We start from the raw sequence: 25,345 nt of genomic DNA, 5'->3' as shown, positions 1-25,345 counted from the left end.
AAGTTTTAGAAATCTAGTAGAGAAGAAGGATGAAATAGCGGATAGACATTGAGGGATTCTGGCTAGAAGGGTGGTGATATCTGGTCCAGAGATGTAGATCTGTGTGTCATCAGCATAGAGGTGATACTGAAAGCCGTGAGATTCTATGAGCTGTCCCAGGCCAAAGGTGTAAATGGAGAAGATCAGGGGCCCTAGAACTGAACCTTGCGGGACTCCGACAGATAGGGGGCGAGGTGAGGAGGTGGTGTGTGAGTGGGAGACGCTGAATGTCCGGTCTGTTAGGTATGATGAGATCCAGGATAGGGCCAATTCTGTGATGCCAAGGGATGAGAGGGTCTGCAGCAACAGGGAATGGTCCACTGTGTCAAAGGCAGAGGACAGGTCCAGGAGGAGGAGGATAGAGTAGTGTCGCTTGGCCTTGGTGGTTAATAGGTCATTGGTGACCTTAGTTGGGGCAGTTTCAGTGGAGTGGTGTGACCGGAAGCCAGATTGAAAGCGGTCGAAGAGGGAGCAGGAAGATAGATGGGAGGACAGTTCAAAATGGACGTGTTGTTCCAGTAGTTTTGAGGCATAGGGGAGAAGTGATATAGGGCGATAGCTAGATACAGAGGATGGGTCAAGAGAGGGCTTTTTGAGGATGGGTGTGATTGAGGCATGTTTAAAGCTTGAGGGGAAAACACCAGTTGTTAGTGATAGGTTGAAGAGATGGGTTAGGGTTGGGATGAAGACTGTGGCGAGGTTTGGGATGAAGTGGGATGGGATCGGATCAAGTGCACAGGTGGTGAGATGCGATCTTGAGAGTAGAGTGGAGAGTCTGTCTTCTGTAATGGTGGAGAAGTTGGTTTTGGAGGTGGAGGGCTGGGTAGTTGGGAGGAAGGGTTCTGGGGGTTGTCGACTGAAACTGTCTCTGATGTTCTCAATCTTCTGCTTGAAAAATGAGGCAAAGTCTTCAGCAGAGATGAGTGGGGAGGGAGGAGGTGCTGGGGGGCGGAGGAGAGAATTGAAGGTGTTGAATAACTGTTTGGGGTTGTGGGACAGGGAGGAAATAAGAGATGAGAAGTAGGTTTGTTTTGCTGTGGCGAGTGTGGTCTTGAAGGTAGTGAGGGACTGTTTGAATGCAATGAAGTGCTCATTGGAGTGGGATCTTTTCCATCTCCGCTCTGCAGCCCTGGAAGATCGCCTCAGTTCTTTGGTCAGGTGGGTGTGCCAAGGCTGTCTGTTGATTTTGTGAGCTTTGGTATGTGTGAGAGGGGCAACCGAGTCCAAGGCTACAGCTATTGTGGTGTTGTATAGAGTGGCGGCGTCATCTGCATTGTGTAGGGAGCTAATGTCTGTGAGAGGGAGGAGGGATTCAGAAAGTGAGTGTAGATCAAGGTGTTTAAGATTTCTGCGAGGGCGTGCAAGTTTGTGGGGTGGGGATTGTAGACAGGGAGTGGAGAGGGAAGAGAATGTGAGCAGGTTGTGGTCAGAAAGAGGAAGAGGTGAGTTAGAGAGCTTAGATAGGGAGCAGAGGTGGGTGAAGATAAGATCCAGTGTGTGACCATCTTTGTGAGTGGCTGTAGAAGACCATTGAGCAAGGCCAAAGGAGGAAGTGAGAGATAGAAGTTTAGTGGCAGCAGAGAGGGAAGTGTCAATGGGGATGTTGAAGTCGCCCATGATGATGGTGGGGAAGTCAGCGGCGAGGAAATGGAGTAGCCAGGTGGTGAAGTGGTCAAAGAAGGTGGTGGCTGGCCCTGGGGGACGGTAGATGACAGCCAGTTGGAGGTTGGAGGGGGAGTAAATGCGCACGGAGTGCACCTCAAAGGAAGGGAGGGTAACAGAGGGTGGCAGTGGGATTGGGGCGAAGGAGCAGTTATCTGACAGGAGAAAACCAACTCCTCCGCCGTGCTTGCTGTTGGGGCGAGGGGTGTGGGAGAGGTGGAATCCACCATAGGAGGGCGCGGCTGGAGAGGCTGAGTCAGAGGGGGTGAGCCAGGTTTCAGTGATGCCGAGGAGGGAGAGTTTGTTATTGATAAAGAGGTCGTGGATAAATGACAGTTTATTGCAGACAGAGCGTGCGTTCCATAGTGCTCCAGGTAGGGAAATTGGGGGAGTGGGGGCTGGATGAATGGGTATGAGGTTACTGTTGTTGCGAAGACGTGTAGAGGATCGTGGCAGGGGATTAGAAATGAGTGTGGGGATGTGATGAGGAGGGCCAGGATTTGGGGATATGTCACCAGCAATGAGGAGCAGCAGAGAGAGCGTTAGAAGGTGTGAGCTGGATAGGTCATGATGTGGCCGTGTGTGCCTGGAGAGAAAGGATTGTATGTGGAGGAATAGTTCTGTGGAGGAGGTGAGGTGGCTGGGGAGGATGGAGGAAGAAATGACTAGTTCCTTACTGGGTGGAGGGCTTACAGGAGATAGGAAGAAAGACAGTAGTATGGGGGTGAATGTTAAAAGAAACCGGAACATTAAAGTAGTTTTCTATTTCTTTACCTTCCAGTCAATTCCTGTCCAAATCTAGTCTAATTCATAGCAGTTAAAAATCTGCAGTTTAAAAGATGCAGTTTCTATGATGGTCAGACACGTCTGGTCAGACTCATGGCTTTGAATTTATGTGCACCACGTTGTATATTGCCCAGCCCTCGTTGTATATTGCCCAGCCCATGTAGTATATTGCGCAGTCCACGTAGTACATTGCACAGCCCACGTTGTATATTGCGCAGCCTACGTTGTATATTGCGCAGCCCATATAGTATATTGCGCAGCCCACATATTATACTGCACAGCCCATGTAGTATATTGCGCAGCCCACTTAGTATATTGCCCAGCCTACGTTGGTATATTGCGCAGCCCGCTGTACATTGCGCAGCCCGCTGTATATTGCGCAGCCCACATAGTTTATTGCCCAGCCCATGTAGCATATTGCGCAGACCACGTAGTATATAGCAATGTGGGCATGATATCCCTGTTAAAAAAAATAAATAAATTAAAATAAAAAATAGTTATATACTCACCTTCCGTTGGCGCCGGGATCCAGGAAGCAGTTACTGACGCTTGGGATCCACCAAAGCTCTGCCGAGCCGCTCGCGCCGGCCGCCATCTTCCTTTCCCAGGCCGCTTTGCGAAATTACCCAGAAGACTTAGCGGTCTCGCGAGACCGCTAAGTCTTCTGGGTAATTTCGCAATACATGGCCAGGAACGGAAGATGGCGGCCGGCGCCAGCTGCTCGGCGAACTACGGAGGGTGAGTATAGCAGGTTTTTTGCTTTTTTATTATTTTTAACATTACATTTATTTACTATTGATGCCGCATAGGCAGCATCAATAGTAAAACATTGGGGACACACAGGATTTATAGCAGCGATTACGGAGTGCGTTACCCGCGGCATAACGCGGTCCATTACCACCGGCATTAACCCTGTGTGAGCGGTGACCGGATAGCGTATGCGGGCGCAAGGCAGTGAGTGCGGGGAGTAATGAGCGGCCATTTTCTTCCGGACTGTGCGCGTCGCTGATTGGTCGTGGGCGTTTTGCCACGACCAATCAGTGATTTGGATTCCATGACAGACAGAGGCCGCGACCAATGAATATCCGTGACAGACAGACAGACGCAAGTGACCCTTAGACAATTATATAGTAGATTAGTTTTAAATGACATTGTATGTTAAATACATATTAATCACACATTTGACTGGATCCATATTTTGCAACACGTAATATATGGTACGCTGTCACGCTACTAGTATATAGCAGATAGGTACAGAATACAGTCTCATACATTTCAGTTTATGCTTTTCATTGGCATGACTCAACCAAAAGCACAGTACATTGTTAGCATGGTCTGCTAAACTTAGTTCGATTTTCTTTAATAAAAATTAGGAAAAATAATAAAAATCTTGACTACAGGTACAGTCGGGTGCCTCGTGAAGGCCCCTATAGGTCCCATATTAGTATTAGGCCGGCGTCACACTAGCGAGTTTTACGGACGTATGAGCGCATAAACTACGTCCGTAAAATACGTGTTAGAGAAAAGCCGGTAATTCAATTGCTGGCTTTTCATTTCTCCTTCACAAACCCGACAGGATATGAGACATGGTTTACATACAGTAAACCATCTCATATCCCTTTTTTTTTTTTGCATTTTTTACACTACTAATGTTAGTAGTGTGTATGTGCAAAATTTGGGCGCTGTAGCTTGTAAAATAAAGGGTTAAATGGCGGAAAAAATTTGCGTGGGCTCCCGCGCAATTTTCTCCACCAGAGTGGTAAAGCCAGTGACCAAGGGCAGATATTATTAGCCTAGAGAGGGTCCATGGTTATTGGCCCCCCCTGGCTACAAACATCTGCCCCCAGCCACCCCAGAAAAGGCACATCTGGAAGATGCGCCTATTCTGGCACTTGGCCACTCTCTTCCCACTCCCGTGTAGCAGTGGGATATGGGGTAATGAAGGGTTAATGTCACCTTGCTATTGTAAGGTGACATTAAGCCAGATTAATAATGGAAAGGCATCAGTTATGACACCTATCCATTATTAATCCAATAGTACGAAATGGTTAATAAAACACACACATATTATTTAAAAGTATTTTAATGAAATAAAGACACAGGGTGTTGTAATATTTTATTATACTGGTAATCCACCTGAAGACCCTCGTTCTGTAACAAAAGAAAAATAAAAAAACAACAATATCTCATACCTTCCGTCGCTCAGGTCAAGTCCCACGAAGTCAATCCATCTGAAGGGGTTAAATCATTTTACAGCCAGGAGCTCTGCTAAAGCAGTGCTCGTGCCTGTAAAAACCCCGGGGAATGAATGGAAAGCAGGGTGACCTGTAGTTACCTTGAGTTGCGGTGATGTGCCCTCTGCTGGATGTCCTCATGAACTGGAGACCGGGAAAAGTTCCCAAGCTCGAGTTCATATGAGGACATATATATATATATATATATATATATATATATATATATATATATATATATATATATACACTCACTGGCCACTTTATTAGGTACACCTGTCCAACTTCTTGTTAACACTTAATTTCTAATGAGCCAATCACATGGCGGCAACTCAGTGCATTTAGGCATGTAGACATGGTCAAGACAATCTCCTGCAGTTCAAACCGAGCATCAGTATGGGGAAGAAAGGTGATTTGAGTGCCTTTGAACGTGGCATGGTTGTTGGTGCCAGAAGGGCTGGTCTGAGTATTTCAGAAACTGCTGATCTACTGGGATTTTCACGCACAACCATCTCTAGGGTTTACAGAGAATGGTCCGAAAAAGAAAAAAAATCCAGTGAGCGGCAGTTCTGTGGGCGGAAATGCCTTGTTGATGCCAGAGGTCAGAGGAGAATGGGCAGACTGGTTCGAGCTGATAGAAAGGCAACAGTGACTCAAATCGCCACCCGTTACAACCAAGGTAGGCCTAAGAGCATCTCTGAATGCACAGTGCGTCGAACTTTGAGGCAGATGGGCTACAGCAGCAGAAGACCACACCGGGTACCACTCCTTTCAGCTAAGAACAGGAAACTGAGGCTACAATTTGTACAAGCTCATCGAAATTGGACAGTAGAAGATTGGAAAAACGTTGCTTGGTCTGATGAGTCTCGATTTCTGCTGCGACATTCGGATGGTAGGGTCAGAATTTGGCGTAAACAACATGAAAGCATGGATCCATCCTGCCTTGTATGGAGCATCTTTGGGATGTGCAGCCGACAAATCTGCGGCAACTGTGTGATGCCATCATGTCAATATGGACCAAAATCTCTGAGGAATGCTTCCAGCACCTTGTTGAATCTATGCCACGAAGAATTGAGGCAGTTCTGAAGGCAAAAGGGGGTCCAACCCGTTACTAGCATGGTGTACCTAATAATGTGGCCGGTGAGTGTATATATATATATATATATATATATATATATATATATATATATATATATACATATATATATATATATATATATATATATACACTGTATATATATATATATATGTGTATGTGTGTGTGTGTGTGTGTGTCTCAATGTGTGTCTCCTCAGAGATTTTGGTCCATATTGATGTGATGGCATCACACAGTTGCCGCAGATTTGTCGGCTGCACATCCCAAAGATGCTCCATACAAGGCAGGATGGATCCATGCTTTCATGTTGTTTACGCCAAATTCTGACCCTACCATCCGAATGTCGCAGCAGAAATCGAGACTCATCAGACCAAGCAACGTTTTTCCAATCTTCTACTGTCCAATTTCGATGAGCTTGTACAAATTGTAGCCTCAGTTTCCTGTTCTTAGCTGAAAGGAGTGGTACCTGGTGTGGTCTTCTGCTGCTGTAGCCCATCTGCCTCAAAGTTCGACGCACTGTGCGTTCAGAGATGCTCTTAGGCCTACCTTGGTTGTAACGGGTGGCGATTTGAGTCACTGTTGCCTTTCTATCAGCTCGAACCAGTCTGCCCATTCTCCTCTGACCTCTGGCATCAACAAGGCATTTCCGCCCACAGAACTGCCGCTCACTGGATTTTTTTTCTTTTTCGGACCATTCTCTGTAAACCCTAGAGATGGTTGTGCGTGAAAATCCCAGTAGATCAGCAGTTTCTGAAATACTCAGACCAGCCCTTCTGGCACCAACAACCATGCCACGTTCAAAGGCACTCAAATCACCTTTCTTCCCCATACTGATGCTCGGTTTGAACTGCAGGAGATTGTCTTGACCATGTCTACATGCCTAAATGCACTGAGTTGCCGCCATGTGATTGGCTGATTAGAAATTAAGTGTTAACAAGAAGTTGGACAGGTGTACCTAATAAAATGGCCAGTGAGTGTATATATATATATATATATATATATATATATATATATATATACACTAGATGGCAGCCCGATTCTAAAGAATCGGGAGTCTAGAATCCATATATACTTTATTTATTCAAATCTAAGAATAATACAATTAATAAATAATAGTAAGAAAGAACAAAAAATGGCTGCACTCACCAGCTCTTGACAATTCTTGTTATTTAAGGTACAGTTACACAGGATCCATGAACATGCTTATGAGGAGAGGGATGAAAGACATCAGACGACAACTTTGATTGTTGTGGCAAATGCCACAACAACGGTTCTTTGCTTAAGAACAATAATGTAAATAATAAATAATATGTATCAATAACTATGTATATTGGTATGTTCTTTCTTGGCACAAATTGCAGGAAGTAGTATTCTAGGCAATTATATATTAGATGGGCATTTCCTGAAGGAAATACATGGTGCTTGAACAGCGCTACCAGCTTTACAGCAGCACTTTTCACACACGGGACTGGGGGGCGCGCTTACTTTTGCACCCGGGGCCGGGGGCGCGCTTACTTTTGCACCCGGGGGCGCACTTACTTTTGCACCCGGAGGCGCACTTACTTTTGCACCCGGAGGCGCACTTACTTTTGCACCCGGGGGCGCACTTACTTTTGCACCCGGGGGCGCACTTACTTTTGCACCCGGGGGCGCACTTACTTTTGCACCCGGGGGCGCACTTACTTTTGCACCCGGGGGCGCACTTACTTTTGCACCCGGGGGCGCACTTACTTTTGGGGCCGCACTTACTTTTGGTGGGCGGGGCTCCTCGGCCTCCGATTTGGTTGGTGGGGCCCCTCGTCCTCCGATTTGGTGGGTGGGGACCCTCGGCCTCCGATTTGGTGGGCGGGGACCGGCCTCCGATTTGGTGGGTGGGGCCCCTCGGCCTCCGCTTTGGTGGGCGGGGCCGGGCCCCTCGGCCTCCGCTTTGGTGGGCGGGGCCGTTCGGCCTTCGATTTGGTGGGCGGGGCTCCTCGGCCTCCGATTTGGTTGGCGAAGCCCCTCGGCCTCCGATTTGGTTGGCGGGGCCCCTCGGCCTCCGATTTGGTGGGCAGGGACTCTCGGCCTCCGATTTGGTGGGCGGGGACCCTCGGCCTCCGATTTGGTGGGCGGGGACCCTCGGCCTCCGATTTGGTGGGCGGGGACACTCGGCCTCCGATTTGGTGGGCGGGGACCCTCGGCCTCCAATTTGGTGGTCGGGGACCCTCGGCCTCCGCTTTGGTGGGCGGGGCCCCTCGGCCTCCGCTTTGGTGGGCGGGGTCCCTCTGCCTCCGATTTGGTGTGCGGGGACCCTCGGCCTCCGCTTTCGTGGGCGGGGCCCCTCGACCTTCGATTTGGTGGGCGGGGCTCCTCGGCCTCCGATTTGGTTGGTGGGGCCCCTCGGCCTCCGATTTGGTGGGCGAGACCCTCGGCCTCCAATTTGGTGGGCGGGGACCCTCGGCCTCCGATTTGGTGGGCGGGGACCCTCGGCCTCCGATTTGGTGGGCGGGGACTCTCGGCCTCCGATTTGGTGGGCGGGGCCCCTCGGCCTCCGATTTGGTGGGCGGGGCCCCTGGGCCTCCGATTTGGTTGGTGGGGCCCCTCGGCCTCCGATGTGGTGGGCGGAGCCCCTCGGCCTCCGCTTTGGTGGGCGGGGCTCCTCGGCCTCCGATTTGGTTGGCGAAGCCCCTCGGCCTCCGATTTGGTGGGCGGGGACCCTCGGCCTCCGATTTGGTGGGCGGGGACCCTCGGCCTCCGATTTGGTGGGCGGGGACCCTCGGCCTCCGATTTGGTGGGCGGGGACCCTCGGCCTCCGATTTGGTGGGCGGGGACCCTCGGCCTCCGATTTGGTGGGCGGGGACCCTCGGCCTCCGATTTGGTGGGCAGGGACCCTCAGCCTCCAATTTGGTGGTCGGGGACCCTCGGCCTCCGCTTTGGTGGGCGGGGCCCCTCGGCCTCCGCTTTGGTGGGCGGGGTCCCTCTGCCTCCGATTTGGTGTGCGGGGACCCTCGGCCTCCGCTTTCGTGGGCGGGGCCCCTCGACCTTCGATTTGGTGGGCGGGGCTCCTCGGCCTCCGATTTGGTTGGTGGGGCCCCTCGGCCTCCGATTTGGTGGGCAAGACCCTCGGCCTCCAATTTGGTGGGCGGGGACCCTCGGCCTCCGATTTGGTGGGCGGGGAACCTCGGCCTCCGATTTGGTGGGCGGGGACTCTCGGCCTCCGATTTGGTGGGCGGGGACCCTCGACCTTCGATTTGGTGGGCGGGGCTCCTCGGCCTCCAATTTGGTTGGTGGGGCCCCTCGGCCTCTGATTTGGATGGTGTGGACCCTTGGCCTCCGATTTGGTGGGCGGGGCCCCTCGGCCTCCGATTTGGTTGGCGGGGCCCCTCGGCCTCTGCTTTGGTGGGCGGGGCCGCTCGGCCTTCGATTTGTTGGGCGGGGCTCCTCGGCCTCCGATTTGGTTGGCGGGGCCCCTCGGCCTCCGATTTGGTTGGCGGGGCCCCTTAGCCTCCGATTTGGTGGGCGGGGACTCTCGGCCTCCGATTTGGTGGGCGGGGACCCTCGGCCTCCGATTTGGTGGGCGGGGCTCCTCTGCCTTCGATTTGGTGGGCGGGGCTCCTCGGCCTCCGATTTGGTTGGCAAAGCCCCTCGGCCTCCGATTTGGTGGGCGGGGCCCCTCGGCCTCCGATTTGGTTGGTGAGGCCCCTCGGCCTCCCATTTGGTGGGCGGGGACCCTCGGCCTCCGATTTGGTGGGCGGGGACCCTCGGCCGATTTGGTGGGCGGTGACCCTCGGCCTCCGATTTGGTGGGCGGGGACCCTTGGCCTCCGATTTGGTGGTCGGGGCCCCTCGGCCTCCGCTTTGGTGGGCGGGGCCCCTCGGCCTCCGATGTGGTGGGCGGGGCCCCTCGGCCTCCGCTTTGGTGGGCGGGGCCAGGCCCCTCGGCCTCCGCTTTGGTGGGCGGGGCCGCTCGGCCTTCGATTTGGTGGGCGGGGCTCCTCGGCCTCCGATTTGGTTGGCGAGGCCCCTCGGCCTCCGATTTGGTTGGCGGGGCCCCTCGGCTTCCGATTTGGTGGGCGGGGACTCTCGGCCTCCGATTTGGTGGACGGGGACCCTCGGCCTCCGATTTGGTGGGTGGGGACCCTCGGCCTCCGATTTGGTGGGCGGGGACCCTCGGCCTCCGATTTGGTGGTCGGGGACCCTCGGCCTCCGCTTTGGTGGGCGGGGCCGCTCGGCCTCCGATTTGGTGGGCGGGGTCCCTCTGCCTCCGATTTGGTGTGCGGGGACCCTCGGCCTCCGCTTTCATTGGCGGGGCCCCTCGACCTTCGATTTGGTGGGCGGGGCTCCTTGGCCTCCGATTTGGTTGGTGGGGCCCCTCGGCCTCCAATTTGGTGGGCGGGGACCCTCGGCCTCCGATTTGGTGGGCGGGGACCCTCGGCCTCCGCTTTGGTGGGCGGGGACCCTCGGCCTCCGATTTGGTGGGCGGGGACCCTCGGCCTCCGATTTGGTGGGCGGGAACCCTCGGCCTCCGATTTGGTGGGCGGGGACCCTCGGCCTCCGATTTGGTGGGCGGGGACCCTCGGCCTCCGATTTGGTGGGCGGGGCCCCTCGGCCTCCGATGTGGTGGTCGGGGCCCCTCGGCCTCCGCTTTGGTGGGCGGGGCCGTGCCCCTCGGCCTCCGCTTTGGTGGGCGGGGCCGCTCGGCCTCCGATTTGGTTGGCGGGGCCCCTCGGCCTCCGATTTGGTTGGCGGGGCCCCTCGGCCTCCGATTTGGTGTGTGCTCTGCCTGGGCCACTGTGCTCTGCCTGGGGCCCCATATGCTGCCTGGGGCCCCTGTGCTCTGCCTGGGGCCCCATGTTCTGCCTGGGGCCCCTGTGCTCTGCCTGGGGCCACTGTGCTCTGCCTGGGGCCCCATGTTCTGCCTGGGGCCACTGTGCTCTGCCTGGGGCCCCATAAGCTGCCTGGGGCCCCTGTGCTCTGCCTGGGACCACTGTGCTCTGCCTGGGGCCCCATATGCTGCCTGGGGCCCCTGTGCTCTGCCTGGGGCCACTGTGCTCTGCCTGGGGCCCCATATGCTGCCTGGGGCCACTGTGCTCTGCCTGGGGCCCCATATGCTGCCTGGGGCCCCTGTGCTCTGCCTGGGGCCCCATATGCTGCCTGGGGCCCCTGTGCTCTGCCTGGGGTCCCATATGGTGCCTGGGGCCCCTGTGCTCTGCCTGGGGCCCCTGTGCTCTGCCTGGGGTCCCATATGCTGCCTGGGGCCCCTGTGCTCTGCCTGGGGCCCCTGTGCTCTGCCTGGGGCCCCATGTTCTGCCTGGGGCCCCATGTTCTGCCTGGGGCCCCTGTGCTCTGCCTGGGGCCACTGTGCTCTGCCTGGGGCCCCATATGCTGCCTGGGGCCCCTGTGCTCTGCCTGGGGCCCCATATGCTGCCTGGGGCCCCTGTGTTCTGCCTGGGGCCACTGTGCTCTGCCTGGGGCCCCATATGCTGCCTGGGGCCCCTGTGCTCTGCCTGGGTGTAGGACACTGGTGACGTCACTTATCTCCGGACATTAGCTCCGGACATTAGCTCCGGACATTAGCTCCGGACATTAGCTCCGGACAAAGCCACGGAAGTTGGCACAAATTGCAGGAAGTAGTATTCTAGGCAATTATATATTAGATATAAATATATATATATATATATATATATATACATATACATACTGTATATATGTTTTAACGAACATTTGAGCACATAAATCCATTAGATGTCGGTTTTGCAAGCCTGCGAGAAAATATCGCAGTACGGATGCCATAAGGATTACATACGGAGGATGCCATGCGCAAAATACGCTGACACACCCTGCCTACGGATGACATACGGATCACTATTTTTGGAACATTTCTGCATATTACAGCCGTAAAATATGGACCATATTTAAATACGCTGAGTGTGATGCCGGCCTTACTGTGATGCTTTGCTGCACTGTGAAGCAAGGTTATATAGCAAATCTTTGTTTTTTCATTATAAACAATACTGTTCTATTGCAGCATATAGAACAAGCGATCAATTGCAGGTCTTAGTTGCTTAAGGGGACTAAAATACATATTGAGAAAAAATGTAAAAAAATGTCAATTAGAATCATTGCCTACCCCCTCCCCATTTTAAAATGCATAAAAATTTAAAATTAGAAACATTCAGTATTGCTACATCTGTAAAAGTCAGTTCTAAAAATAAAAATATGACATTTTTAACATATATGGTATAAGATGTTAAAAAAAAAACACACAACCAAATTGAAGGTTTGCTGGTCTACACATTTCCTAAAAAAGAAAAAAAAATCATCAAGTGGCATACAGTATATACCTCCAAAGTGTTTCTAACTAGGGTTGAGCGAAACGGGTCGGCCATTTTCAGAAGTCGCCGTCATCTAAGGTCCTTCACGCGTTCATTCTTAGGAAGGAAGGCTGCCAGAAAGAAGCAGGACGCGTCCGAGGGTGAGTATATACCTAATAGGAATAGGGTGAGTATATACTAGGGTGAAGGACCTTAGATGACGTCACGGCTTGTGATTGGTCGCGTGACCGCCCATGTGACCGCTCGCGACCAATCACAAGCCGCGACGTCACCGCAGGTCCTTCACGCGCTCATTCTTAGGAAGGAAGGCTGCCGGTTAGTTCCAGGGCGCGTCCGAGGGTGAGTATATCAATATTTTTTATTTTGATTCTTTATTTTACACATTAATATGGATCCCAGGATCCCAGGATCCCAGTTTCCTCTCCTTCAGACCCTGGGAACCATAGTATCCCATTGCACTGCATTGGGTTTCGTGTTTCGGACGACCCCGACTTTTGAGAAAGTCGGGTTTCGTGAAACCCGACCCGATCCTATAAAAATAAAAGTTGCTCAACCCTATTTCTCACAAGTTATATACAAACTGTTGAGTTTGATTTCAAATAAAACTGATCTTGGTAATGTCTAGTAAAATAAGGTTTGCAGTATTTTATTCTAAGGCCGGGGTCACACTTGCGAGTTCAATGCGAGAAACTCGTGTCAGTCTCTGGCATCAATACCCAGCACTGCCGCCGGCGCTCGTTACCGGAGCATGCGGCTGCATAGAAATACATGCAGCCGCACATTCCAGTCTCGAGTACCAGCGGCAGTTCCGGGTATTGATGCACGAGTTTCTCTCATTGAACTCACAAGTGAGACCCAGCCTAACAAGAAGACACAAGTCTGTCCAGATCCCAAGAGTAGGTCTTCTCCTATCTCACATGCTGATTCCATATATTCTAATATCAACCAATCAAAAGTACTGCCCACAGAGGTGGCAGCAGTTTGTGCAGTAATGGAAGAATAAATGTAAGGGCCAATTATTGGAAGTTAAGCAAAAAAAAATACTTACTGTGTTTTTAAACAGCAGTTGGTGTTTGGGCTAAGACAAGAACTGCACTTTCCACACTGAGGAATACATAGTGGGATTACTTTGTCACCTTGAAAAAAAATAAAAAATTAGGTAATAAATCAGATTATTCCATAGGTAGTAGCCTACCATAGATCTGAAGCAATGTTTGAACAGCTTTATGTTGTACAACGCTTAGCTGGTTAATTCAGTCCCATAGAACACACTTGACTGCTGCTCCATTCCAACCTCTACTTGAAGCCTCCACTTGACAAGATGAGGCAATGAACCACAGATGGACCACTTTTTTTTTTAATTTTTGCACACTGTCATTCAGCAAAACATTTTTATCTAGACCTGTTAAGGCTTCAAGCCTCAAAATATAAGTCTCCATAACCATTAATCGATAAGGATTGGTTTGACTGTTAGTCTAATGATTAGGGGGCCTCCTGACTGTGCTCATGTAGACAATGTTGAGAGATGCAGCATTATTGATTTCGAACTTACAAGCATTTTGCTCTCTAAGGCTGAGGTCACACCAGATATTAAAAAAAAAGGGAAAAAGGTCCCATTCAGAAAAGTGTTACACTATAAATCATGAATCCATTTAAATAGATTAGGCTCAAAACCTTCATATTATTGTTGAATTTCTGGACTGCGGGGATGCAGTGACGAGCAGGAGGCAGAACAAGAGTTAAAGGGTTTATTACAAAGGATACTCCACGCAGGGAGAGAAAGGGTTAATAGGGGAGTAAAACTGGATATCGTGTCAGGGTAAGAGCAAATGGTTATGAAACGGGTAAACTTATCAATCTGATTGTTTCCAGGCTGTAAAAGCTTGAATTCTCATGGTGGCGCCGTAAGTGAAGCGTGAAGTCTCTGGCCTGATCCTGAAAAAAGTTGATGCACTGTCTCCTGACCCTGTCTCTCCAAGGCAAGGTCCTGAGTGCCTGGAACAACTTACATGATGTGAAGCAGTCTCTGACACCGCCGGAAGGTGTCTCAGTTCAGTTAAGTGGCGGTGACGGGGGTGAAGCTACTCGGCTCTAGAGGATATGTATCGCCCCCACTGCCGCAGGGCCGAGGGGTACCCAGTACCGGGTCTCTGAGTCTCTGTCCTGGGGTTGTCACGGTGGCTAGACCCGGTCCGTGACCCTGCTGAGGGGCGTACAATAAAGGAGGAGGTATGGTGATATGGTGTTATAGTGCGGTGAAGTGCCGGTCGCAGTGAATAATGAGGACACCAGGTTGCAGTCTCTTTACCTCTTTACTGAAGGCTTCAGGATCCTCAATCCGGAATACGGTTAACCGGGCTGCGCAAGTCCGGCCGGTCCGATGGCACCTCCAGAGTTCCCTTTGCAGGTGGAAATCTGTGCCTACCTTCTAGCGCTTGTGTGTTGTGGTCCTCCCCTGCTGTGCTTACGGGGTAGTCCCCACAACTGTTGTGTCTGTTTCTCGTGTTCCCTCACAACTCGATTCTGATGTTTTTCCACGTCCCCCGGATATTATGGTTAGGACGCACCCGTATGACGGGGAGGCTCGGAGCTCTTCCGGGACTCTAGCGTCGCCCCACTCCTGTTGTTACCCCCCTGTGTCTTCCTAGGTCAATTGGGTGAGACAACCTGCCTATAACTGACTGTCCTGCCGTAGGTTTGAAGTATTGCTTGGAGCTTAGTACTTCCTCGGCATTCCGGCCACCGATTACGCGCCTCAATAGGATGTTGCCTAGTCTTACAGCACGACTCCTACTGGTATTCTCCTTGTTGCGTTGATCTCGTTTCTCACTCAGCACAATAAACCTCGCTTCTTGTCCTTTCTTGGGTACCGCCGCTATATCGTGCAGGCGCGGTCCCGTAACGTTCTCTCTGGTTGCTAGGCCTCTGTCAGGATCCCACCCCTGACAGGGACCCCTCTGAATCTTCCCCTACAACACCCTCTGCCACAAGGTGTTGCCTGGTTCCAACCCAGTCAGCTTTCTGTCTGTCCCACTGAGGAGTTAAGAACCAGAGACTTTGAAAAAGATTTAAAACGCCTTACGGCTTTGGATCTTCATAGCATAACCTTGGCAGAGTATCATCGGGTTCAACGTATACCTAGGGGCCTGAGGGTTCCCCTACGACCCACACTGTTTCAAGACAATAGCGAATACTGTGGTAATTTTGAGTCAATTCTTAACAAATGTTCTATGGACTTAATGATATTAACCATTGACTTTTTACAGAAAGAGATTGTTGAATTGAAAAACAGAATCTCATCTACGGAGCAACAACTAAGGAGTACAGCTTCACCGGAGGACTTTAAAGGGCTGAAAGACAATGTGGATAAAACTATTTCGGACTTGCGTGATAATCTGCAAATTAGGAAGCGTAACAAGTTTTTACGTGATACAGAAGACTATAAAAATAACCAAGTATATAAATGGCAATTTTCCACCTATTCCAGAAATCGGAGACCTGTAAGACGGGACTACAGTCCATTTTCCACCAGTTCCGAGAGCGATTTTGGCTCCACACGCCCGTCTTTTTTAGAACAACGTACAGGCCGGGGCCACAGAGGAAAACGAGGAGGAGTCAGCGGATACGGATCAGAGCAGCGCAGAATGGCAACCAGGTCCCAGGTACTGACTTTACCAATAACATTGTCTACAACATCTCGTTGCAGTGCCTCTCCCCCTCTGAATTATCTGTGTTACAGAAAGGACTGAGTTTCTGTCCGGTCCCCAGGTTTAATTCCTTTCAATTGGATCAAGAACTCAATCGTTTTTTTAGGAATATTAGATTAAAAGCACATTTTTCTAACAATAAGACTGATGTTCCAGTTATATTGGAGTCTTCACGTTGTAAATTTACTTTGACTTCTTTAAATCTACGAATTCCCAGTTCCTTTCAGCCCCCACACTCTTACCATCCAGTGGAAACTTACATTGAGTTGGTAAGAAATGACGTTAGGCGGGTCTTAGAATCCATGGGGAGGGGTGACTATCATGTGAGACACAATCTTACCGTTGAGGAGAAGAGAGCTTTATTAACACTGAAGGATAATAAACAGATTATAATAAAACCGGCGGACAAGGGGGGTTCAATAGTAGTCCTAGACCAGGACTATTATATGCAGGAGATCAGAACACAACTTAGGGATCTGGACACATATCAACCTATTGCAAACAATCCGTCCTTCGAAATAAGTAGAGAAATCAAGGATTTAGTGGCCCACTATGTCACAATTGGCACTATAGATACTAAATTAGGGGAGTTCTTAATAAAACAATATCCAGTTATACCAGTGTTTTATACACTCCCTAAGATTCATAAACATCCAGTGAGGCCGCCAGGTCGCCCTATAGTTGCTTCCACGGAATCCTTATTATCTCCATTGGCCATTACACTCGAGAAGATTCTATCTCCCGTGGTACCACAAATTAAATCCTATCTCAAGGACACGACTGACTTCTTGACATCACTTAGAAATATACGGGGTTTACCGACAAATTGTCTGTTAGTGTCCATGGATGTGAATAGTCTATACACTAGTATAGGACACCAGGATGGAATTGAGTCGGTTATGTCCTTTTTATCCCATCATACAGATTTCTCCAGTCAACAGCAACAATTCTGTAAAGATCTACTCACATTGGTATTGACCCGCAATTTTTTCATTTTTGAGGACCAGTTTTTCATACAAATGAGGGGTACTGCCATGGGGTCCAACATGGCACCCCCTTATGCCAACATTTTTATGGACAATTTTGAGTCATCCTATGTCTATACACATTCAGACTTCATCGCACACGTCATTTATTGGCGACGGTATATAGATGATGTTTTTCTAATATGGACGGGTGACGTAGAGACACTTCTCAACTTTCATAGAGACCTCAATTCATGTTTACCCGGTCTCACGTTTTCGTTATCTCATGATCCTGTCTCCATGAACTTTTTGGACACTAGGGTTACCATCAATGAACTTAGGGAAATCGAGACGGACCTTTTTGTGAAACCTACAGATAGGAACAGTCTCCTGAAATATGACAGTTGCCATCCCCATCACATAAAAAGAGCTCTCCCTAAATCCCAGCACGATAGGGTAGACAGGATCGTTTCCAACCCTGAAGTCGGACACATCAGACATCGGGAAATGAATGAGAAATTTCTCGTTAGGGGGTACCCAGATCGTGTTCTCACATGCAGTAGAGACACTACTACATCGAACAGACTTTCCCAAACCCCTAGGATGGCTTTTGTCAGTACCTTTCATCCCTTAAACTATCTTTTCAACAAATGTGTTCTCCAACATTGGGATATTTTGAAAAAAGCGTATCCACAGGTTAAGGAATTTGAGTCCCAACCAATCATTTGCAGTAAACGCTGCTCCAACATTAAGGACCACTTGGTCCGAGCGGATGTTGGCCCTAGTTACAAGGGTCCAGTCCAACCGGTTTTGTCTGCACCTCGTAATGGCACGTTCCCTTGTTTAAGCTGCAATCAGTGCTCTAATGTGTTGAAGGGTGAGTCTTTTACACATCCACGTTCGGGGAAGAGATTTCCTATCAGGGGGCAGTTCACCTGCAATTCATCTTATGTTATATATTTGATAAAGTGTCCGTGCGGTCTCGGGTATGTTGGGGAAACTACCCAACATATCCGAGACCGAATCTCTAAACATAAATCCACCATCAGGTGTGGTAGGACCCTCTTACCTGTCCCTGCCCACTTTATACAAAATAAACATAGTGTGGCCCAACTCAGGTTTCAGGTCATCGACCACGTACCTGCTTTTAGGAGGGGTGGAGATAGGATTAAAAAATTAAAGGAACGGGAATCCTATTGGATTCACACGTTGCAGACTCTATCTCCATATGGTTTAAACAGAGAATACGAGGTCTCTTATTAATTGGTGTCTTACAGGGTATTTTCTTTATTTTATATTTTTTTCTTTTTTTCCTTTTTTTTCTCTTTTTTCTTCTTCATGGCACTTTTCCACTTATTGGATAAATTGCGTGGCATGGAAAATGTCCATTGATATGCTAATGGATGGACTAACCATCTTCACTTACTTTTTTTATATATATTTCATCTCTCCCTATGGACATCCGACCTCCACATTTTATATTTTATATTTTATATAGTCTAGCTTATTGTAGTCCACTACGGCGTAATAGTAAAAATTTCCCATGTTATAATAAAAGTACATCGTATGTAAGTGTTGGCTGGTGTACCTATATGGTATTATTACTGCATTGACCTTGTAACTAATTATCCCCCTTTCCCTGTCTTGTTACAGCCTTCTGGTGGAAATTAGAGTCCGGATCCGGGCTCTTCTGCGCAGACGCACTCCTTCGGCTTTCTTCGGCTGTTCGGGTATTTCCGTCGCACGGCCGTCACTTGCACTCTCACCCGGAAGTACTCTTACGAGCACGCGCACAGGCACAGGATAAAATGCCGGCCGCACATTAGACACGCAATGCCTGCAGTTTAGCGGTTCCCCCCTTCGGGCGTTAGTATGTACACGGCGTCTCCACAAGATTAAGGTAATTAATGGACCTGATGATTGCAAACGCGGCACATTGTATTGCATTTATTGTATTCGGACTTAATATGTAATCTGTTCCCGCAGTGGGTTTCCCTATCCGGCTTCTTATGAGTTGCAAGTATGCGGACTGTGTCCTCTTTATTATTTATTATTTATTTCTTTAGATTTTGTATAGTATTTCACCTTATGTCTCCACATAAAGGGGTACTTAATTGGTCTACTTGCCATGAGATTGGACACAAATAGATATTATCATATGCAGGCACACTTTGACATATAGTTACATGGATAGCGATTTCTACCTAGTTTTTTCTCCTAAAGATGACTAGTTTGACTAGTTCACAGACAAATAGACTTTGATAACAACTTATTGTGCGATGCTTCTCCCAAATATGTATATAGTATGAGATTGTCGTCTTATGACATTTATAAGGTGAATTTTGTGAAACTAACAAGAGTAAACAAGGGGAGCATGTTGTAGTATTCTGTATGTTCGATGTTATGTTCACTTTTTTTATTATTTTGACGTATATGTTTTACATGTATTGCAGAGGGACCTTAGTTCTCTTGAAAAAGGCGTTATAGCCGAAACGTTGAGATACAAGGAATTGAGACGCTAAGCATTTATTACTTCATACGGATTGTGAAAATAACAATTTGGGAGATCCCTTTTGCTGTGTTAAAAATGAACTAATTTTCTTAATTTTTTGGAAATTCACCATATTCTTTTTGCAATAAAAAATAATTGAAGAATGAGAAGTTTCTCTATTGTCAAGTAGTGTGCCGGAGTTTTTGTATAGCTTTCTGTCTAACTTCCTGCCTAACCCCCAGTTTTACCAGATTGTGAGGAGTGGCCTAATACATAGCACCCTTAGCTCCCCCTGGAGGCCAGACTGTGAAGTGTATTGGTGACTGATACCTGGTCAGAAGAACTCCTTCAGTGCCATCAGACGTACCATAGCTCCCCATAGCGGCGGAGCGTCAGTACTGCAGCAACCAGGACTCTGGGGCACTGCAGATACGCCTGGTCAGTCTTAGGCCTCACGCTCGCGGCAGTCAGCGGAATGATGCGGGAAGGATTCTCAGTCGCAGGGGTGAGTGGGCACATGAATATACATTCCTCACAGTCAATGTGTGCAAGGGCTGGAGAGCTGCAGCGCAGGCCTGAACTATTGCGTAGCTCCACAGAGAGCAAGTCAACTTTCTCCTGCTGCACGCTCTGTCTGCCCACCAACTGTTTCGCTTTCCTACGCACCATCCCTTTTAACTCTGACACGCCCCCTACAGTTGAGTGCAAAGGTCTGTCTGGATCAGAAAGCTTTCCACCTGTAACAATGGTGACAGCCCCAATAGTTCTGGAACCGACACGAGGGAGGTATCACAGGCCCAGTCCATCTTCCTACATTATCTTATTACACACTAGTGCAAGTCACATTACAAAATGAAAATCTAGGTCTTGTGTGTGACGCTAGTCACTTCTCACGGCTAAGCTGTGAGTCTGAGTGATCAGGGAGTCCAAGGTCAGAAGTCAAGGCCCTGGGAGCACAAAGCACAAACCTCACAAGATGTACGTCTGGCAGTGGTCTGGTCTCCCAAACTGAACATACTGCTTCATGGGCATATATGAAACAGTAAGCCTAGGTCGGGAGTCCTGATTGTCAGGCTAGCTATCAAGCTATGATGTGATCATGCATCTCAACTTCATTGTGTCCCCAGTCTACTTTTATTTTTGTATGGTTTTCAAAACCATGGCAAAAGCACTGCAGATTTGCATTATTTAGTAAGACTATGGCTGCATCATATCATCCTACACTAACTGCAAGTTATATAGGCCATTGTTTAGCCCAAAAGCTTCTAATGGGTTAATGGAAAGTTTGCACAAAGTCCGCACGAAAAGGAGAGAGAATGGCAGGTGCCACTACTCCATAAAAATGCAGGCCCAGGAATAATGGTTTTCCCAAAAGGCAGTATTTCTGGCCTCCCTTTTCTCCCTCAGCTTTCCTGGGCAAGACTCATCTTCTCTCCAGTACTTGTTCTGCAGCAAGCTTAAAAGTTAATTGTATTCAGCATTTTAATCAATAGAACTTTGAGTAAATGCGCCCCTGCTGTGTACTGTGTAATGACCGTGTCTGACCATGCTGGAACATAGTTTGATCATACTACATCTTCTGGGCAGGGGAGGAGACAAAAGAGTATACAGACTGGACATAATGGGATCACAGCTGATTTTTTTCTTTGAGGTAAGACACTGCTTAAAAACAGGTAGTGAAATGTTTTGCCTCACTAAAGGGCCGGTTTCACACATCCTGATATTTTCAGTACCGGAAAAACTGGTATTGGAGATATCCGTGTCCTTGTGTCCATTTGTCACATCCGTGTGTACCATCCGTGTGCTGTCCGTGTGGATACATACCAAACCAAAGGTTTGTATCTGAAAATGAAAGGTTAATGCAGTAATTAAATGGTTAGAGATGTCAAAAAGTGTTATCCATTAGTGATTATGTGTTTAAAGCGTGTCAAAAACATTTGTCTCAAAGAGATCTCAGCTTTGGCTTGTGTGTTAGTAGCCCTTTGGCATAACAAATATGTCAAGGTCTAGACACCTGGCTAGTAAAGAAACAATTTGTTTCAATGTTAACCCTATAACTTTAAAAACGCACACAGACGGCACACGGATGTTTACACAGACCCATTGACTTGTATGGGTCCATGTGATCCGTGCAGCTGCACAAAAACGGACATGTCGACGTGTGGGGCACACAGACACACGGTCCATGAGAAAACACAGATATGTGCACAGACCCATTAATTTCAATGGGTCTACGTGTGTCAGTGTCTCCGGTACGTGTGAAAACTGTCACAACACGTACTGGAGACAATGATGTGTGAAATCAGCCAAAGAATCAGCTACTATCCCATCCTGTAATGTCTGTATACTTTCTTTTGTGTCCTCCTCTGCCCAGGAGCTGGGGTATGATCAGACCATGTCCCTGCACGGTCAGACACAGCCATTACACAGTACATAGCTGGGGAACATTTATAAGATTATCTCTGCAGAGGAAATATTTTTTTAATACATTAAACTGTGGAACTTGTTTTTTCCCAAGATTTATTAATTAAAATGTACTTTGTTCACGGGAAAACCCCTTTAACTATGGAGCTAAAAAGTTTAAAGAATATTCAAGGATAAAAAAAATTACGTTTAAGAGGTCAATTTTTTTTTCTAAATATACTTCCCTTCCTTTTCCCAAAATATGATAAATAAAAAAGCATGTTTGGTATTTCCTCATCTTTCAAAATGTAAAATTATTTAACCCATGGACAATTTCTGTAATGTCAAACATTGACATTTGGAATAATCAAGAGGTCTGTGGTCAAATTGTATATCCAAATGGACTAGGACATCGAAGAGATAGGCAACTTGTTGATAGGAGTGATAAATAAACAATAGAAGACTTGACATCTGGAATGCTGAACATTAACTGGCTCAACTTGTTGGACATTATTGTATAGTATTCTGGAGCCACATGCATAACCCCTGTGTTTTTTTTAGCATGTGTGAATTATTCCTAATTTTTTTAATTATGGGTACAACTGTGTTTGGAATAGATAGCTGTCACTATATACCTTGAGGGGGAAACCTCGTCTCAGATCTTTGTCATGAAGACTTTTCCAAAATGCAAGTAAACCATCCACAGGATGACTAAAGGCCCCGTCTCACTAAGCGATTTACCAACGATCACGACCAGCGATACGACCTGGCCGTGATCGTTGGTAAGTCGCTGTGTGGTCGCTGGGGAGCTGTCACACAGACAGCTCTCTCCAGCGACCAACGATCAGGGGAACGACTTCGGCATCGTTGAAACTGTCTTCAACGATGCCGAAGTCCCCCTGCAGCACCCGGGTAACCAGGGTAAACATCGGGTTACTAAGCGCAGGGCCGCGCTTAGTAACCCGATGTTTACCCTGGTTACCAAAAAAAACAAACAGTACATACTCGCCTTTCGGTGTCCAGGTCCCTTGCCGTCTGCTTCCTACTCTGACTGAGATCCGGCCGTACAGTGAGAGCAGAGCGCAGCGGTGACGTCACTGCTGTGCTCTCACTTCTCACTGTACGGCCGGCAGTCAGTGAGAGCAGGAAGCAGACGGCAAGGGACCTGACGGGCAACAGATGGTGAGTATGTACTGTTTTTTTTTTTTTACATTTACGCTGGTAACCAGGGTAAACATCGGGTTACTAAGCGCGGCCCTGCGCTTAGTAACCCGATGTTTACCCTGGTTACCAGTGAAGACATCGCTGGATCGGTGTCACACACACCGATTCAGCGATGTCAGCGGGGCCTCAACGACCAAAAAAAGGTCCAGGCCATTCCGACACGACCAGCGATCTCACAGCAGGGGCCTGATCGCTGGTACGTGTCACACATAGCGAGATCGCTACTGAGGTCGCTGTTGCGTCACAAAACTTGTGACTCAGCAGCGATCTCGCTAGCGATCTCGCTATGTGAGACGGGGCCTTAAGACCATAGCGCACAGGTTTGCAAGTGACCCTTGAAGCTGGGAGAGCCACCAGCCAGTCCTTGCATTGTGTCCTGATTTATACAGCCCTCTGACTGCACCCTCAGAGAGCCATCTTTGAGAAGGTGTTGACAACAGCAGCAATGTGAGCTTGGAGAACTGCACAAATTGTCTCTTTAGAGAGGAAGAGGACTAGAACTCTAGTGTCACCTATTGGAAGCAGCAATCCTAACAGTCAATGTCGACCCTACTTCCAATAGGTGTCACTAGAGTTCTAGTCCTCTTCCTCTCTGAAGAGACAATTTGCATATTTTCCAGAGGAGCATTGTGGCTTTGTCTCCTCATCTCGACATGCTTAACATGTCACTCTCCGCAAGGAGAAACGATACTTCTTGGAGCTTGGAGAACTAAAAGACTGACCTGATTGGATGGGTATTTGGGCGGGTTACAATAATGGGCATAATATGGGCTATGCTTGAGTGAGCAGTTAAACTAAAACATTACTCGGCGCTAGTTAAGCACTGCCCATCTTCTACTACCATCACTTACAACCTTTTCCTTGACCACTTGCCTCTAAGGCTATGTGGACATGTTGCGGATTTAGATGTGGATCCGCTGCATTTTTGGATGTGCGGAATTGCATCAAATCCACAGTGTAGTGCACAAGCAATGTTAGTCAATGTGAAATTGACATTTGGTGTGCACATGCTGTGGAAAAAAAATGTGCAGAATTGCAGCTTTTTTATGCAGCATGTCAATTCTTTTTGAGGATCTGCAGCGTTTCTGCACCCATTAACTTCAATTGTGTCAGACCAATCTGCAGCAAAGCCGCAGGTTTAAAAAAGATCTATGGATTTGCTGCGGATGTGCCTGCGAGAAGCACTGCAGATCGGGAGGAGGGAGAGTGTGTGGGTGGAGTGTGGGCGGATACTGTGTGTGTGTGTGGAGAAGATGTATGGGGCTGTGTGCGGGTGTTTGTGTGTGTCTGTGGGGCTGTGTGTGTGTGCAGAGAAGATGTGCGGGGCTGTGTGTGCGGGGGTTTGTGTGTATCTGTGTGTGCAGAGAAGATGTGCGGGGCTGTTTGTGCGGGTGTTTGTGTGTATCTGTGTGTGCATGAGTATGTGGGGTTGTGCAGGGCTGTATGTGTGTGTACGGGGCTGTGTGCATGCGGGTCCATTTGTAGGCAGGCATCGTCCCATCTGGCTATGCCTGCCTGCTATAGTGACAGGTAGCGAGATGATGGGACAGTAGTAGTCCCATCATCTGGCTACTGTGTTCAAGTGTAAAACAAAACACAAACACATATAAAGTACATACATATAGACATACAGTACATGCAACATACAACATACAGTATATGCTCACCAATCACCTAGTCCCCGAAGTTCTCGATCACCTGTAAGAAATGTAAAAATAATAAACCAACAGTATACTCCCTGATCAGATGTAATCCATTTAATAATGAGTATCCCACGACGATCTCCCGTGGAGAACTGTCACATCGGTAGATGCGACCACTCTCCAGGGGCTCTGGGATGCAATGATAGAAGGTATCCTTCCGCACTGTATTCCTCCACCGCTGTAAGTACAGTATAGTTCATACTGTCACTTGCAGTACTGCTGCGTGGGAAAATTCACAAGCAGCAGTGTCATAAAGTTAGAGGCCATTGAACCCTCAGTGATAACACTGCAGAAGCCATTGTCTCCTGTCAGTGTGTCACTGGAGGCCTATAAAGCTGTCACATCTCCTGATGTGACAGCTCTATAGGGGAGATCGTTGTGGGACACTTGTTATTAATTGGACTGCGTCGGACCAGGGACTATACTGTTGGTTTATTATTTTTTGCAGGTGATCGATGGCTTCGGGGAGTTAGGCATGGTTGTAAGTATGGTGAAATTAAGAATATTAAAATACTTTTTTCTGGCTGTGTTTTTATTTAACTATTTCACTACTATAGGTTTAGAAATGGATATGTATCTTATTAACACCTCTCCATTACTAACCGGGCTTAATGTCACCTTACAATCAAAGATGACATTAACCCCTTACTACTCCATATGCCGCCGCTACAGGGCAGTGGGAAAAGAGAGGCTAAGAGCGCTATTTCTGGGATGGCTGGGGGCTG

At 48.5% G+C, this 25,345-nt stretch overlaps 1 protein-coding gene across 2 annotated transcripts in view; it reads right to left on the bottom strand.

Annotated features, from left to right (window-relative positions):
- The window catches only part of LOC143788198 (alcohol dehydrogenase 1-like), an 87,043-nt gene that overhangs the window by 31,412 nt on the left and 30,286 nt on the right, over positions 1 to 25,345 (bottom strand). For both annotated transcript variants that reach the window (XM_077277657.1, XM_077277664.1), the window contains exon 4: positions 13,176 to 13,263. In XM_077277657.1, the coding sequence (XP_077133772.1) occupies positions 13,176 to 13,263 (88 nt within the window). The remainder of the gene's footprint in view (positions 1 to 13,175; positions 13,264 to 25,345) is intronic.

This window comes from Ranitomeya variabilis, chromosome 1, assembly GCF_051348905.1.
Source record: "Ranitomeya variabilis isolate aRanVar5 chromosome 1, aRanVar5.hap1, whole genome shotgun sequence".
In the NCBI taxonomy this organism is placed as follows: domain Eukaryota; kingdom Metazoa; phylum Chordata; class Amphibia; order Anura; family Dendrobatidae; genus Ranitomeya; species Ranitomeya variabilis.
Note: the sequence above shows the minus strand (reverse complement) of the source record. Positions and strands in the feature narration are given on the sequence as shown.